The following is an 18,227-nucleotide window of genomic DNA, read 5'->3' as shown; positions in this document are numbered from 1 at the left end:
GAACTTTCCATCCCAGCCACCCACCAACCATCAACGGGTCTTCCTTACTGTCAGCTCACCACTTTCCTACCAGCCAACATCTACAGGCAACTATGACCATCCTGGCCAACCTCCCTTCTTTCCTGTCTTTCTACTAACCTTCCCGTCTTCCTTTCTTCATTCCAAATTCCTTGTTCCCTTCTACCATACTAGTTGCCTTTCTTTCTTTTTCATTCTGACTGTAAGTCACACACTGTGCTAGACATGGGGAAAACAGCACTATACAAACTCACTTCCCACTTTCAGGAAAGTTATGTTCCATTCAGGAGAACCAAAGATAAATAAGCAAATCAATGAACAAATGAGTACATAATTAAGCTGTGTATTTCAAGTACACACTACAATCTGATGAGATAACAGGGTGACTGGGAAATGAGATGGGTCAAGAATGGGATCTCTGAGAAGAGGATATTTAAGGAAAAATTTGAAGCAGAAGTAACTTGCTCTGAAAACCTGGGAAGAGCTCTCCATACAGCTGGACTAGTGAGGTCCCCTGGTGAGAGGGGGCTGGGGAGGAAGGCAGGAGCCAGATCACATGGAGTGTTGAGGGCCACAAAAAGGAGTTTGGATTTTATCCTAAATGTGATGGGGCTTTACCAGGAGGTGTCTAAAGCCTTTCTTTTCCAGCTGTGCTGTGGAGAACAGACAGTACAGGAACAGAGTGGCTGGGACACTCGTTATAGAACATCCCCTGATGTGAACATCTGGGTGAGTCACTGCCTTTACCGACATAAGAGCTTACAGATTACAGCTGACATAATGAGAATCACACTACACTCATTAATGATTAGTTTCAGCAAGAGTTCTCTTAAGCTATTCAAAGACCTGAAGATGCTAATTTAAAATGTCTTACAATCTGGACTCACCAGTGAAGGTACATAGAAAAGGTCTAAGAGGGAAGATAACTTGTAGTTTAATTATAAAAAGCTTCCCCAGGAACTTACATCCAAAGAATACCTTAGAGAGACCAGACCCTTGCAACATTTGGCATAGGACTAAGGTGCCCAAACCCATTATGCCTTGTAGGCACAAACCACCTGTGTGTGTCCAGAGACAAGATAAGGCTAGGATGATTTCTGTGGAGTTCAGTAAGTTTTTACACTTGACAGTTAACTAGTACAGAAGACGGTATGTGGTAAAATCATAAAATGGTCTATCACTTCAAATGAGTAAGATCAAATATAAACTCTAGAAGCTCAACCATTTTAGAACTGAGCCAATATGTATTTAAAGGGAATGATTTTTGCCTCCTTCATAGAGAAAACTCAGTCTTCTGACTATACATCGAAACTTCCTAATGCACTTTGCGTATGTTAAAAATATTTGAGGCTACATATAAATATTTAATAAGAAAAGTTAAAAAATGTCAATAGCTTACTGGCTAGCTCTCATGCTTTTACTTTATAGTTCACATTACACATGTAGTAGTCATGAAAGAGTCAGCATCACTAAATCACTGTAAGTCTTCTAGCTATCTTGTCACATGATGAGATAGTGACGGGACACTTAACAGTGACAATTTAGTATCACTTACTTGAATACAATTTTTCCAGTTTTCTTTTGTTGGCTTTTCTTCCACAAGTTTAGTTGCAAATTTAAGGCTTCTCCCATACAATTTATGTACTAATGCATGTTTGTATGCAAATGTTAAAACCTATAATATAAAACAAAATAAAGCTTATCTATGAAATGCTTATATTTTATAGCTTATAGCTTTAATAATGAAAACAAGGCCTTAACAGAAGTTCAGCTTTTAAAATAAACATTTTTACATCAAGCAAATTTCAAAAATGTTTCTGAAAGAACAAAAGTTGAATATTCCACAAAATAACTTATTTGGGGGAAAAAAAATAAAACTGTGATAAACCACTAGCTCTTGGAATCTATACCAAAACACCTCTTTATGCAAAGGGGAGCTAAACATAAATGATTGCAAAAAACACAAATAAAGATAGAAGTACAAAACTATAAGGAGTCATTATGAATGACCAAAACTACAAAAGGGTATAAAGTTAAAAAAAAAAAAAAAAGGTATCATATTGTATAAACATATTCTTACTTTCAATTAATTCCTTTTGTATAAGTTTGTACCTTTAATTATTCCATCTGTCAAATATACTTGTAACCATTTATTCATATTTTTGCCCTCCACTTTTAGAATGTAGAGAACAATCTCAAAGAAAGGAATCCTATCACTTTTATTTGTATTCTAGAGCCAAGCAAAGTGTTCAATTCTTTTCAGTGTAATAAACAGACACATAATACAATGCATCGCCCCTAATACAGCAGTAGTATTATGGCAAACAGGCTCATTGATAAGTTTTTCTACGCTGTTCATCCAGTGTTTGGCCTGCAGGCTCCTTCATCTTTCTCCAGCAGCAAGCACAGCAGGGAGCATGAGGCAGACACGCAACAGTCCTATGTCAGCAATGGCAGCAAACACTGCTCAGGGCCCTGCCTGTTCTTAACACTCACTCATTAGGAACTCTGTGTCCTGTCACCACTCCCATTTGACAGGTAAGAAACCGAGGCATCAGAATTCAGTAACTTGCCCAGGGTCATACAGATCAAGGTGGCAGAAGCAAGATGTGAACTCCAGGGTCCGGTTTCAGATCCAAATTCTTAACCTCTGGTGCCGCACTGAATCCTTCAGTTTCCTGACTCTAACCCCATTTCCCCAGAATGAGCACAGCTGCCATAAAACTAGGCCTATCTCCATTCTACTTCTGAGTTAAAATAAAACATTTAGTTAAATTATAAAAGTACTGTGGTGGGAAAAACTCAGGCATAGAGGAAACTTCTCCTATCTCAGGTCTTTATTATAAATTATCAGTTAATCTAGAAAACAAAAACAGTGGCTTGTGCTGGGTTAGGAGAACTCCACCGATTTCATTTACTTTATTTTTCTTTATCTTCAGAAGAAAGGAAGACTGATAAAAACTTATACTTACAGAATCCCTACTGTAAGAATTATGGTAGAAAGCTTAAAGAGATTTAAAATGTTTTTATAGCCCAAATCCAAAAACTTTATCAATGCTACTTCTAAACTGGGTTTTAAAACTGATGAGCTATAAATCCAGATGATAATTACTTAAAAGTCAAAGGGTTTTGAGAAAAAGAGCATCTAAAGTAACTGGAATGCTGCCCTCTCCATCCCTGATGAATCAGCACAGACGTGGGAAGGCACAAACACAATTTCTAGATGTTCTTCTTTCTAGCTTCAGAGAGAACGGATTTAACTGAAAGGCCACTACACACCATTCTCAGGCTGTTTTCCGAATTAGTTTGGCTAAAGAGCCACTGTGCAGATAGAGAAAAATCTGGTAAAATGATTCTGAAACAGGGAAGATGAAGGTCTCTCTAAACAATGCCTTCTTCAGATCCCAGCACAGCCCCACTCCATAGATTTTCTTCCTCTTCTGACCAGGGAGCTGGGAAACCTGAGAGGAGCCAATGGGGCACCAGGGAGGTTTGTAAGTGACCCCCAAGAACTGTGCCAAAACAAGAAGCACAAAGATTACCTTATTGTCAAAAAGATCAGTCCATTTTGTAGTTTCCCAAAAAGTTAACATCACAGAATCCAGAGTATTTTCTCTTTCCTCCTTTCTCCCTTCGGTATCACTGGAAACAGCCCCATCTTGATCTTGTGCATGAAGCAGATGATCAGCTAGGGCACATCCTTTCCGACAGAGGGCATCCACGAGGGTAGATTTTTGTTTGTCCATATCACTGGGCACCAAATCAAAAAACAATTCATAGATCAGTAAAAGTCCTTGAAAAGTGCAGACTTATCTGTAACTATAAACTCATGCATTCTTTCCCTGAGATTGACAATGCAGGAATGTTGGATAGCTAGGTATATCCATCTGTATCGTACATCAAACAAGATGCCTTAGTTGTAATACCACACTAGCTGCTACATTATACATACAGATTAAACAGTTAGGACAGCTGTGTTTGGTTGAAACAGGATGCCACAAAGTAACAGAAGTGAAAGTCTGTTCAGCTCTAAATTCTGTCAGCTAGATAACTTCATCAGAACAGTATCTTTTAGATAGATTTCTTATAAAGAGCAATTATTACATAGTTTTGAATTGATGTTAGAAGTTCTTTCAGCAGTGAACCTTCATTCATAAGCAGAGCAAACACTAAAATGCTTACTCTGAATGTGCCAGCAACTATTTTAGCACTTTTACATATTAATTCATTTACAGTCAAAACAATTCTGAGTAAGATACTATTAATGATCCCTATTTTGCAAAGGAGGAGGTTGAGGCACACAGATTTGTTCAAGGTCCAACAGTTAGGAAGCAGTAGATCCAGCATTTGAAACTACACAGTGTCTGCTTCTGAAACCCTGCTCTTAATCACGATGGGATGGTAAAACTGCCTTGCTGCAAGGCAGGAATCTGTGCTCTTCTGATGTATCCCAAGTGCCCAGACAATGCCTGGCACAGAACAGAAACTCAATAAACCCTTGCTGAGTGAAATACAGTAACAACCTACACTCCAGGGGATAGTGTTCTTCTTGAGGATACTTGCTTATCTGAGGAATTTTGTCCAACTCATGTCAGACATGCGTAAAAGACAATGAGGATTAAAAGTGATGAGAGCCCACGGAGCGCTCGGACATGGACACACAAACTAACAGTGGGAATGATTCTGAAGGACTCGGAGTGTAATGTGCAACACATGAAATCTTCTGGCACTACAAAATCAACAATTAGTACAAAGGAATTAAAATGAGAAAACAACTTGTTACAAGCCAACAAAGTTACCCACCTTAATAAGTTTGTAATGTAGATAAAATGAAGCCAAAAAAAAGATGCCTGGGATGAAATTTCAGCAAAGTTTCAAAGCTTGAAAGAACCAACTTTCGCTCTTTTTGGGGAAAGGTGCCAGGGAACTGCTTGGTTTACTTTGGACTCAGGAACAAAAGGATTTCTGAGGTGAAGGGCAAGGCTTCTCACTTACTGAGCATCCCCCTCACTGCCCCATCTTTAAGATGCCGGCCACCATCTGAAACATCTTGCCAGTACTTCATTTATACTTTAAAGCAACCCTAGGAGCAGGATACAATTATTGTCCCCATTCCGTGAAGGAGGGAGAGCCTTGGAACAGAACTGGATTGGCAAGGCAGATTTGATCACCCATGGCAATCTGACTGCTTGGTCCTAGCTGCCCAGAGAAGGGTTTGAGGATGCAGAACATAGAGGGTGACAGAGGTGTGCTGTACTTGTCAGTCCTGGACCATATTACCTGCAAGACCTCTTTCTATTTTAGCATTCTCTGATCCAAGAACCTAATATTCCACATATTTGGAATATTCCTTCTCTACCCTCACGTAACTTAGAACTTACTGGCTCAGATCAAATACCTTATTAATCTACGAGGCTTTCTCCACTCAAATGAAACCAGCTCTCTTTCCTACAGGCTCTCACAATGTAAAATACTGTAACTCTTAATCACATCCTAGCTAGCAACTTCATTTTCAGCATCAGAGCATATGCTTTCTAGGAGTAAAGAGTATCCTGTTCTTTTTATGTTCCTCTCAGTGATGCTTTGCCTACAGTGTTTGCTCAATAAACATCTCTGAATCAAATCTAGTTAGTGGTTCTGATCAATGTGGTACTGCTATATTTTAGGAAGAGCTTCAATCAGATACTTTAATGGCCTAAATAAACCGCAGCTTAATTTAACTAAAACTTGAAAATGGAGCGCCTACAAAAAGCTACTATCATTTTTAAGATTAAAAAAGGGCTATCATAATTTCTGATGCATGGGACTGAAGTAAAAGCAGCTTTGCATGAAAATGAGGAATAAATGCTCCACTGCTACTCCGTCTCCAACAAATGCAAACCCTCCCGAGGTTTGCCCAGAAAAGGAACACCTGGACAGGGTACTGTGCGCAGCACAGTATACCTGAGGCCCATGCTGGTTTGGCCAAAGCAAGGCCTGGGGAAAACACCTACATTGTGAGTCAGATAAACCGATCTAGTGTTGCCAAAAACAAACTAGCGTCTCAGCATTTTCACAACGTTCGATGGTTCCTTTCTGGTTTTATTCCACCATCTCTGAAAGTCTTTATAATCTTTAAAGCCAGGACCCTAAGTTCCTGTTATTTTTTGACAGCCACTGGAGTCAGGGTCTGAAATTAAAACTCTGAAAAAAGGGACTAATAAGATTGAAAATACAACTAATCTGGGCAGCCCAGGTGGCTCAGTGGTTTAGCACCGCCTTCAGCCCAGAGCCTGATCCTGGAGACCCCGGATTGAGTCCCACGTCAGGCTCCCTGCATGGAGCCTGCTTCTCCCTCTGCCTGTGTCTTTGCCCCTCTTTCTCTCTGTCTCTTGTGATTAAATAAATCTTAAAAAAAAAAAAAAAAGAAAAGAAAAGAAAATACAACTAATCTTGGTTCGTGGCTCACTTTAATCTGGAATTAAGAGTTTCCTCTGTGGACAGTAAGATTCAGGAAAGACAGGCCATAGTATCAGCAGTGCTAAATGGACCTTCATATTTACTGAAATTTCAAACGTGATTTCCTACACACATGAGAGTCCATTTTCTATTTTCACAAACTAAGAAATAGCAGATGCTGGAAGGGATGGGGCAGCTGATAGCAGGGGCCACAGTGAGGTCAACGTAGCCTTAGAGGGGCCAATGTTTCTGCAATGAGCTTCTCACAGGTGATAAAGCCTAGACTCTCCCTCCTGCAATGGGATTAACATGGAATGGAATTGAGGAAGTGCAATGTAGATGACTCTAGTGAGAAGCCAGGAGCCCCACAGGGGACAGGAGACATACGGATATGGCTGTGGGCTGAGGCATACACACCTGAAGACCAGGAGAAAGGGGCTTGTCAGCAGAGGGCAGTTATGAAAGAAATGGAGAGGGTATTCAGACCTAGAGCAAGAGGTCAGGCTCAGAGAGGGCTCTCTACCTCCTCCCACCACCACCACCCAACACAGAAAGGACAGCCAGAAGATGGGTAAGTGCAAGGCAGAGCTGATGCTCTCTTTTTTACTATCAGAAAGAAATGAGGCCTATGAATCCTCTCAAGACAGGTAGGAATGCAAGGGTATCAGAATATGAAAGGACCCGGGCCTGCATGTATCCGGTGTGAATCCGGAATCCGGAATCCGGCTCTCCCATCTCCAGCACTGGCCCCCTAGGCTGGTCATGTATCCTCTGAGCCTTTTTGCTTTTCTGCAGATGCCCCTACGAGGCATGTTATTTAGAAGATTAAGTTTAAATGAGGTATTTAACAGGCCCCAAATAATTCCTTGTACATAACTGGCACTTTACAAATGGACAACAAAACAGCAACATTTGAGATTACTCCTTTAGAAGGTGGGAAAGGACGCACACCATGCCAACAATCTAATCTGAAGAAATTTTATTCTGCTTGAAAACTACTGCTTGTAGATTCGTAACAGCTGTAATATTAGTATAAATAATGTAATACCAAGAGTTCTAGAAGTTTAGAATCAGGAACTTGATAGAGAAAGAAGTATTGACTGAAGAAGCTGAAGGAATCACTTTAATAGCTCTAGGAGGAGGCAAGATTTCCACCCTCGCAGGTGATGACCCTTGGGTGAAACTAAACCAAAGTGACAAAGGGAAAGCTGGTATCAGGAGAACTTCACAAGATGGTCCTGAGAATTAAGGAAGGTGAAAGGGAGGTTGAGGGACCGTCACAGACCGTGTGGGAGCCATGCGTTCAACTACCACCACCCAGCGATGCCTCTTGCTTTACAGGTCACACTAGGTTTTTTTAAAGCTAAGCCATAAACTTCCCTCCCTTCACCCCAAATGATACGGTAACAACAGTTCCTAACTCAAGTTGCTAGGTGACGGTTTCAACCTAACTTTGTTTGTGTTACCAGGCATTACAAACTAAATCTGGGCTTTTCCTGGTTTTAATCAACGAAGAGTTTAGAAAGTAATCTTATAGAATGTTATGTGTTTGCCTTCTCCAGATGTCCAGTTCCCACAAATCCCCAGGGGCAGGACTGTTTGATCACAGATACTCAAGTCTCTCCACCACAACAGCACCTAATGGTAGAGAAAACAAACTCCTTTTCTTTTGCTTAATCTCAAATGACTGAAGAAAATTATTACAAAATATCTTAAGGGTGGAGTATCCAAATACTGATAGTTCTAGGGACGTAACACATATCAAAAAAGAAGAATATTCTCAACGATTTTAAAAAGTAACTAAGAAATGAGATGCAAGAAAGATTATTTACTGGTTAGGTACTTTTTTATAGTAGCTGCATCGGGCCTGGGGTCAGTCTTCATTGCCATATAAACCGCTAGGGCTGTTTGATCTATATGAGAAATAACAGCGTCTGCAGCTTCAACAATTTCATTAAGTCTTTTCATCCGCTCCTAGGGAGGAAAAAAAGAATAAATAAGAAATAGGTGTACCAATGAGTACACCAAATTACCTTTGCTTCCTCTGTCTCAACCACGAGAATCCCAAGTCCAGAGTGAGAGGGCTGGGCAGTCTACCCGCAGAGTCTAGCTACAATCACCACAGTCAGTGCTCATGTGCTCTCAGCAATTTGCTCCTCACTTGTGAGTCTCAGAGGTCTCCTTTCAACACCTTCAGGTTCACTCTGAACCCTGGAGAATTTTTAATTGATTATAGCTAGCACCTTCCTACTGGTCAACAAGAGCTGGCCCACGTTAAGACAGTTTGGAACTACGGCCAATTCTTAAAAATTAGCATCAGTAACAAAGTTGATGCACAGTAGGAGTTCTTAGTTTGCTGCATGTGTTTAGAATTACAGGAGGCCAGGACTGCTGCCTTGAGGTGAATGTCAGAAAAGCAATCCTAGGATATCTTACCTATTCCTCCTCCCAATGACAAAAATGTGAGCAGGAATACTATACTGAACCCACAGTAATGGCTAAGTGTCCTGTCATTACCTTAGTGAAAATAGTTAATAGAACACTCAATCTGAAGAAACATGTTTTCATCTGGCAAGAACACAAGACAAATATAAGGCTGCATTTTTATTCAACGTATATACCTTATCTAATGTTACAAACAAAATGAAATACTCATATTAAGAATGAACACGTCCAACCTTTTCAGCATCCAACTGATGAAGTCTTGCAACATACAGAGGAAGATAATTAGGATATGTTTCTTTCAATTCATTATAAATGTCACTAGAATCCAACCTATGTATATAAGAAAGAGATAAACATTGTATTTCATTTCTTTTAGAAAGAAAACAATTTTTGTCTTCCCTATTATTTAACATTGCTTTGAAGTTCCAGTCTATAACATAAGGCATCAACCTGAGATAAAATTACTGACAATGACTATCATTATTTGCAGGTATTAACTATGCTTAACCTAGAAAAAAAAAATCAAATTGTTAAGCATCAAGTTTTCACACATACCAGGTATAGACGCATAAAGAGGAGGAAAAAACATTCAAATAAGCAAGAGAGATGAAAAGACCTAGAAATGTCTAAAATGTATTAGAAATACGTAAACTTTTCTGAAAAATCTCAAGTCTTAGTTGAATGAAGACACATTCCATGTCCCTGTATGGGGAGTTGAATAAAGCTGTGAATTCTTCTAATAAAATAGGTGAGGGGGTGTAGTGGCCAGGGGTTTCTTCCTGGCTTGCCTTGCCTGCCATGAAACCACTGCTTCCTGGGCTGCGCTGGGGTGGAAGGGGCCCCAGTGCTCTCAGCAGCAGCATGTCCAAGGCAGGCCCTCTGCTCCACCCTTTCTCCCCCCTACATTCGCTCATAACTCAGCCTTAGCACCAGGTAGCTGAGTCATACATGAGCACCAGCTCCTCCCAGGAGGAGAGTCCTCTGGGAGCTGAGGGGTGAGGGAGTGGCCTTGGCACAGATAACAAAGATTCTCACTTTTCTTCCTGAACTTTAGATATTCTTGAATAGATGTTTCTTCATCATTTGCTGTATGCCCTTACTACTATCTCCAAAGGTTTGAAGACTGATTTTTAAAAAAAGGATTTTCACTAGTTTCCAGGGGATACTAGTATTTTCAACTGTTTACAATATCCTATAATCAGACTTACAGACTTTGACTTCTGGTGGAGATACAGGCAGGTTTTAAGTGAAAAGGTAAGTTTGAATGTAGACAGACACTGTAACTTCAATCCTTGGGAATTATTTTTACAATATGATGTCTGTTCTCTATAAGACTGCAGGACTGAAAGGGTGCATACATATTTAGCTAATGAGGACTCTCATAGGAAAGCAGTGGTCAGAGAGATACTACATAACACAAATGGAAAAAGCAATCCATTTAACAGGAGAATAAATTCCTATTATGTAAAAAGTAAGCTACAAGTCAAAAAATAAGCTGGGGGAAAATGTGTCCAAGTACAGCAAAGCATTAATATCTTTTATGTTAAAAAGTTAAAAGAAAAATCTGATATCCCAACAGAAAAAGAGTACAGAACATGTTCAACTGACAGAAGCTTCACAAAAAACGCAATAATAGCATTTAAAAAGCTCAAATTTCATAACTTAGGATATGCAATTTAAGACTATGATCATGGCATTTTCTTTTTTCACCCTCTAGAAGCAAGGCTTTATTTTCAATTCCATGGCTCAGCTTGGGCAAAGGTATAGTGAACAAAACAGGCTCCACCATAAACTACTGAAGGGAGTTGAAATTGTGACATTCCCTCTAGAAAGCAATCTGGTAAAACATATTAAGGCAATTTTTAGTATTAATAATACTGATTCAATAATTATACTTTCAAGATGCAATCTGATGGATATTTAAAGAAACTACATGTATAAAAATGTGCATCACAGCACCACAGAGAAAAGCTATAAATACCATACACCAAAGAGAGTATTTAAGTGGGTTATATTTCATTAATAGGACCACATAATAGTCATTAAAATGGTACTTTAAAGGACTATTAAATGACCCAAGAAATGCTCATCATCAAATAGTAATTGGAAAACTAGGACACGATGTAATTCACACTGCTACATGCAGAGAAAATAACAATAGGATAATGATTTCTCTGTATTTTACAGAGAAAATAACAGGACAATGATTACCTTTGCAGAGTAGGAAAAAGGTGATCTTTATTTTCTTCTTTATACTTTCCAATAAAATTCTCTTCCAAGAGCAAATCAGAATTAAGTAGTTAAAATAAAAGCGCCTGTAGCCCTACCACCCATTGTTAATATTCTGAATAGAGCCCATGCACATACACATCTCACTTCTCATTGTAAATGGGAAAATAAAAGTAAACACTTAGAGGATTAAAATCCACTAAAACTTACTTTGTCATCCACTGAATTTTAAGGTCTCGTAATGCTTCAGTGAACTCCTCTTTCAAATCTTTCTCTTTTTCTGCGTCTTTTTCTTTATCTTTGCTGCCGTTCTTCGTCTTTGTTGGTGGAGGTATTAAGTAGTAATGAACGGGGATCACATCCTATGAACGTGGAGAGTCTCAGATTAACATGCTTCAACATATTTTAAATCATCTTCAGTACCTGAATATCCCAAAACAGAGGCTGCACTCAGTTGTATTACATCATATTCCAGATCCCAAGGGCCACAATACATAAAAAATTCCAATGTGTGATCAAAGGACTTTTCTCCCAAACTTTTAAAGTATTGATGCTTCTAAATCTCCTTTAAAATAAAGGAAGCAAGGGATGCCTGGCTGCCTCAGTGGGTGGAACATGTGCCTCTTGATCTTGGGGTTGTGGGTTTGATCCCCACACTGGGTGTAGAGATTACTTAAAAATAAAATCTTAAAAAAGAATAAAATAGAGGAAGAAAAAACTTTCCTCCGTATGAGTGTAGCTGGTATTCTTAGTTTTACTTGATAGACTGGATTACAGAAAGTACTAATTACCAAAGTCTACTGAGCTTTCCCATCTTCTACTTGAGAAGGGAAGGAAAGAACTTAGAATTTTAAACTTAGAATTTAAAAAGAGGAAAGAACCTCTTTTTAAAGTAAATTTAAAGAGAAATGTCTTCAATCAAGAGGACTTCTTGAGGCCTTGTGATGTGCCAGGTAACGTGCTAGGAGGTAAGCAACAAAGCAGACAATGCTCCTGCCCTCTAGGAGCATAGCGTGGTGGGGATGCAGACAACATACAGGTAGCAAACAGCTTCAGAAACCACCACAGGATATGAAGATGAAGAAACAATGCAGGGACAGAACAGCTGCTAGGTGAAGTGAGGAAAACAGTGAGGAAGGGGTGCTGAAAAGCCACTCTGAAACAGGGAACATCCCATCAAAGTGAACCTCCATGACCTAAGCACAGGAACATCAATCGACCTAAGTGACCAGAATGAGGAGAGGAAGAAATATCTGGAGACAAAAGACGAGCACATGCAAAACCCTGAGCCCGAGTTAGAGGCAAGCACAGCTGGGTGCACTGAGCAAGTAGGCAGCGATCACAGGAAGTAGGGCTGATAAAACAGTACAGAAATACAGATGTTATTCTAAATGCACCAGGAAGCCTACCAGGAGAGTTGTAGGCAAGGCAGTGATAGGATTCAGGATTTCTGCTTTTTATTTAATGTCTTTGGATCCTTATCTGGATGAAAAATATTGGTTTGTTTTTAATAACTTTTCCTGCTGCTTGGAGAATGGACGATAGAGGGCAGAAGTTGAAAGGAGAGAGACAAGTTAGGAAGTGAGCCCAGACTCCCAACACTGCTCTGATCTAAAGAATGGGCTGTACAAGAGGAAGATGTGGACGGATTTAGAATCTGTGAAGGCAGAACAGACAGTGCTTGCTGATGGTGTTTAAAACTAGGGGACAAATGAATCTGGGCAGGACTGGCGGTGGGGTGGGGAAGGAAGTCCAGGCCTTGACCCAAAGCGTTCTACTGTCTCAAAGATGTTCAGGAGTGAGGGAGACAAACACCAGAGGGGCTCTGCAGATGAACCGGCAGAAAGAAAGAGTGGTCAGCCAGTGACAGTGGAGGTGGTGCCAGTAGGGAGAAGGACACGGCTGCAGAACTGGGCAGCAGTGGCTGGTCACCACAAGAGACACGCAATCTCTGTGGACAGTGGGGGTAAGGGCTGACCGAGAAAGAGATGCAGGGAAAACAGGAGGTAAAATAAGCATAGTAGTTCCTTTGAGAAGCTTTGCTTTGAAAAGAGTAATGTGTTGTTATATCTAATTACACCTGTTTCCATCTATTCTGTTAAAGCACATTAAGTCTCCACTTGTGAAAACTAAGGGTGTCTGGGAAATGAAATCCCCTATTAGACTCGGTAGATCTGATCTGGTATAATAACCAGGTGTCCTTAATTAAATCATTAAGTCAATTTCTCCAATTCTGTCTTCAAGTTTATATTAACAACACTAAATTAAAACCTTTTTTGTTTTAATTAACAAAATTTCTAAAATAGGAAAAAATGATGTTACCAAGACTTTTACTCCCCTAATCACAGTAATTTCAGAAAAAAACTCAAGTTGAGACAAAAAAATAGTATTGCAAGTCCCACCTTGTCCCAAATAGGATTCTCAGGTGTAAATACAATGTACATATGCCCATGTTAGCAATGTTCACCATTAAATTTTATTTGGGGGTATAATTATAATAGCAGATATAAGGAACTACTGTTACAGTAGTTCTAATAGCATTCCAACGTAAAACAGAAACTATTACTTCAATATGACTCATTTAAAGCACATAAAACCAAAAAAAAAAAAAAAAAAAAAAAAAAAAAAAAAAAAAAAATAAAGCACATAAAACCAACTCATGTGACATGACCACACAAATCCACTTTCAGCCATTTCAGTGCCATGCTGTCTGAGGTCAGGAGCCAGCGCCTGCAAGCCAAGGTCGCATGTGCAGTGTGGGGGCTGGGGAAAAGAAACGGGTTCTGCTTGGGCAAGCTCCTCAGGACTTTGCTACTCATTTTTCTTCCCTCCTCTTGAGTTCACTTTCCTCAGTGGGCACTGCCTGGGCAAAAAGTGTAAAATCTGAGTTGCTAATTAACCCTAAGTTCTTAGGGGAACAGGTCATATCAGTGTCATCTGTACAGCATGAACAATATACTGAAGAAACTGAGGGGCAGAGACAGCCCCCAACATCTACCCTCTGTTCATGTAGTCCTGCTCTCTCTGGAATCCTGCTTGTGTACTTCCACCGCACTAGAACATAGACAACACCTGCCCAGAGAAAGGCACTGCCCAGAGGAGGGCACCTGCTTGGAGGAAGACACCTGGCCGTGTTGATGCTAATCTAACCTGAGCCTCCCTTACTCCCCACTCCTCTTTGCCTGATTAGAGAGAGGGGCAACTTTTAGGATGGGAAGGAAATCTCCGTTGTGAGGCAATTCTCCTCTGAGGCTCAAAGGTAAGGCATTTGCTATTATGTTTTAGTACAGAAGAGAGAAAACAGAATTGAATTTAAAATGAGCAATGCATTAACTTATGATTAACAATAAACTCTAAAAAAGATCTATAAATAGAAACCCTGTACTATGGCAACCATAAACTACCACTAAAAGCACAAGAGACAGGGAGTTTGTGATGAATGGCCTGGGGTGGGTGGGTGGGAATCAAAGTTTTCTGATCAGCATTTTATATATTAAATATATCAAATTAGCAATTATAAGTGTTAATATAATCCTATATTTCAGGACAGTAATTTTTATTATTAAAAATTATGAACATGGCAGCTTTAATTCCTAATCAAGAGAAAAAATGGAGTTATTTTTTGTTTTATCATGTTTACCTGTTTTTTTTTTGTCAGTATTTTTTCAACTCACTTCTCAAGGACTTACTATGGGGTCAATTTAATAGAAATTGTTTTCTACCATTTTAAGTCTTGAGAAACCTTGATTATGATTTAAAAAGATAGTCAAGAGGAATCTTCAGAGAAGAGATGCTTAAGTTCTCTATAGTAGATACTTCACACTAAGTTTTTTAAAAAAACATATTATTTCTGCTATTTACCATATATTTTGACAGTGTTGAATAATATCCCTTAGAAAGTCAAATCTACCTGCAAAAACAGTAATTATTCTTTGGGTAACATAACATACTGCCATTTAAATTTTGGTTCAAAATTATAATTTCCTTAGTTCTTAAATTATTAATAGCTAAATTCAAAACTTGAATACCTTTATGCAAAACTGAGATAGTTATTTTAAAGATTAAAATCATACTGGAATGCTATTTAACATCTGTTAAAAGTAAGCACACTCTTTTATATGACAATGAACTTAAAAAAGATAACCCGCATTTTCCAAATCAAAAGTCACTGAGACCCAAAAGGACAAATCCATTGAGGATTATGCACCAAAAGCTAGTTGGTATTTTGTTCAGGCAATAAATTAATATATGGGTCTTTTTCATAATGAGACTACAAAACAGGGTGAAATGGGAAGAGGTAACTTAAGTTGCCAAGCTCTTTATATAAAGCTTTCCTAACTATCAAGTAATAAGAACCTTCCTGGTCATTTGAGAGTTTCCTATTTTATACAACTTTATCCAAACAAAATCCACCAAAACTCCCAAAAAAACCAACCAAAATATACAATAGGAGGAGAAAATCCCAGCTCTGCCTTTGTGATAAGCACCTTCTATTTTTAATGGGCTCCTAGAAGACCTTTTCCTCATTTTCTAAAGCAGTGGCTCTCAAGCTATTTTCAGGATGACCCAAAGATAAGCAATCTATAAATAAAAAGACATTAGTTTTATGAGTCTGATGAATGACATTTTTCTACTTTATTCTGTTTTCATTTTAAAGCTAGTTATATCTCATTAAATGAATGTACATGGCCCACAAATGGGTCATAGTTCTCAGCTGAGAAATGCTGGTCTGTAGTGAAGCAGATACTCCTTTAACTGGAAACATGTTTCCCAGTGGGCATTTTGTTTCAACAAAGTGTTTACTATTACATAATAATATAGACATTACTGAAGTCTCTTTAATAAAGGAACTTCATGTATTCTAAAATAGGGATCCCCAGGTTCATGTCACTATGAATTAAAAAACAGAGTTATCTTTTATTTATACTTTAAAATACAAGTTCTCCTTGGCAATGCTTCCCACTTGAACATGAGAAATCACTAAAATGATAAATGGTGCAGCAGGTCTTCACCAGAGAGCTCACTGAATACATCTATCCCTTTCTCTAAGTACACCTGAAGTAGAATTTTGTTTTTTTTAATTTAAACTTGGCTCTAGCAGTAAATCAGAGATTGTCTAATAAGCTGGGGAAGTGATTGATGGTCTTAAAGTTGCTTGTGTTCTTAGTGTAAATTCTAATGTGGGGTCAGTAGTCCTTATTTCTGTTCCTCCTGTCCACTGCTCTGTCTCTTCTCTTCCAGTACTTTGATGACACAAGAGCAGGGAATAAACTTTTTTTTCAAATATCTTAATAATAATATTTTAATAATCAAATCATCCAATTTAAAATGGTTTTTTGACTTTAAAAATAATTGTTTTGGCTTATATAGCTAGGAAAAAAAACATATTCATTCACAAAGTAGGATTTTAGATATGCAAAATTTCAAATATTACTATTTGGCAGCATATGTGCAGTTAAGAAATGAATAGTATTAAATTTCTTTTTTAGACACATATAAAACAGGGATCTTCCATCAATTTATGGCAGGAAAAAAAAAACACTTCAGGAAAGCAGTATGTCAACACTGACAAGCTAAAAGCACTATACTGCAGAACTTAAAGAAAGGAAACTAAGGGAGAGATTTTTTAAAAAGATTTATAATAGGTTACAGAAAAAAAAGTTAACTAATATGCAAATAAGGCTTTAAGACATCTTTTTTAAGAACTGACAATCAGTACCTTTTTAAATTTTCCTTGTCGTTTTGCTGCAGACTGCCCCTGGGAGTTAGAACGACATTCTGTAAGAAAACATGCACAATCTACACAGGATGGAGACACCACCTCTTTCTAATTGTCTTCCAGTTTACGTCCCACCTGCATGTGTCTCGGTACTTAGAGGGGTCAGGTCTATGATCAAAGTGGCAGGCTTTTAAAGAAAGCAACACTGCCACTTCCATTTTAATAAAAAGGCAATCGAATATGTTATTCTTAAGGGCAAGTGTTTTTCAACTCTGTATTTGAAAAATTTAGTACAGCAAACCATTAGTTATCAACACACTTTTGAAAACATTAAATTTAGCTGACAGTCCAGAGTCTGATTTCAAGGACATCACAACCACCGCACACACCTAGGCATCATCATTCAAGGTGACCATGAAAGTCAGAAGTAAAACAACAGTCACCTTCTCAGCTACCAAACCAGTGAGAAATGCCAAACTATGGAGGGAAGATTACACAAACAAGATGCTGGTGTAATGAACTCTGAACCTTTAGGTTTTTGCTCCCTCAAGTAAATCTACCCCATAAGTAATTACCTAGTAAGTAGTATCTACAGTTAATCTCACACTCCTATAATTTATGCCTCTGAAAGAACATTGGTAGGAAGTAGTAACTATCTCTGAACTGCTAAAAAGGGCACTTTGAATAACAATGCTTTTCTGTCATAATCATCACAAGGAAGCAGACACCTGAGAAGAATTATCTGGGTGAGAACCCCATAGTGGAAGCAGCCCTGCTGCCCAGGAAATGAAGCCTACAAAAAAGACCAGGACTTCTTAAATCAGCGCATCAATGAATTCCAATGTCACTGAGTACTGATTCACTTCAAATAATACTATATCTATAAATATGTACAGTTGACCCTTGGACAACATGGGGGCTGGGGATACCATTCCCACCTCCAGTCGAAAATCCTTGTGTAACTTTTGATTCCCCCAAAACATAACTAATGAACAGCCTACTGCTGACTGGAAGCCATAATAACAACATAAACAGTCAAAGAACATATTAATTTGTATATATTCTTACATTAAGCTACAGAAAACAGTATGTTACTGAGAGAATCACAAGGAAAATATATTTACAGTACTGTACTGTATTTACTGTGGGGGGGGGAACCCACATAGAAGTTGACCACACAGTTCACATCCATGTTGTTCAGGGTCAATTGCAGTATCAATCAAAATGAGACTCAAGAAATGTCAGGGTAAACAATTTTTTTCAAAGCACAGAATTCCTAAGTGATGCTTCCAAGACAGCAGTAAGTGACCTCTGGTTCAACAGTGGCAAGAAGTATACTTGTTAAGATGCAAGAAATCTATTCATCTGGATAATAGCC

The 18,227-nt window shown here is 38.6% G+C and overlaps 1 protein-coding gene across 4 annotated transcripts in view; it reads right to left on the bottom strand.

The window, feature by feature from the left end:
- TPP2 (tripeptidyl peptidase 2) overlaps nt 1-18,227 on the bottom strand; it is a 70,464-nt gene that overhangs the window by 1,132 nt on the left and 51,105 nt on the right. Inside the window, exons 24-29 of one of the 4 annotated variants that reach the window (XM_025440978.3) lie at nt 16,850-16,888; nt 11,341-11,492; nt 9,135-9,231; nt 8,300-8,430; nt 3,561-3,768; nt 1,574-1,693 (exon numbers count right to left, since the gene is read on the bottom strand). In XM_025440978.3, coding sequence (XP_025296763.1) covers nt 1,574-1,693; nt 3,561-3,768; nt 8,300-8,430; nt 9,135-9,231; nt 11,341-11,492; nt 16,850-16,888 — 747 coding nt within the window. Of the gene's footprint in view, nt 1-1,573; nt 1,694-3,560; nt 3,769-8,288; nt 8,431-9,134; nt 9,232-11,340; nt 11,493-15,617; nt 15,712-16,849; nt 16,909-18,227 lie in introns of those variants that run through there. The other 3 variants (XM_025440979.3, XM_049099208.1, XR_003133881.3) reach the window with 3 other exon arrangements.

This window comes from Canis lupus, chromosome 22 (genome assembly GCF_003254725.2).
Source record: "Canis lupus dingo isolate Sandy chromosome 22, ASM325472v2, whole genome shotgun sequence".
Taxonomy (NCBI): domain Eukaryota; kingdom Metazoa; phylum Chordata; class Mammalia; order Carnivora; family Canidae; genus Canis; species Canis lupus.
The sequence above is the reverse complement of the archived record's forward strand: the minus strand, read 5'-3'. Positions and strand labels throughout refer to the sequence as shown.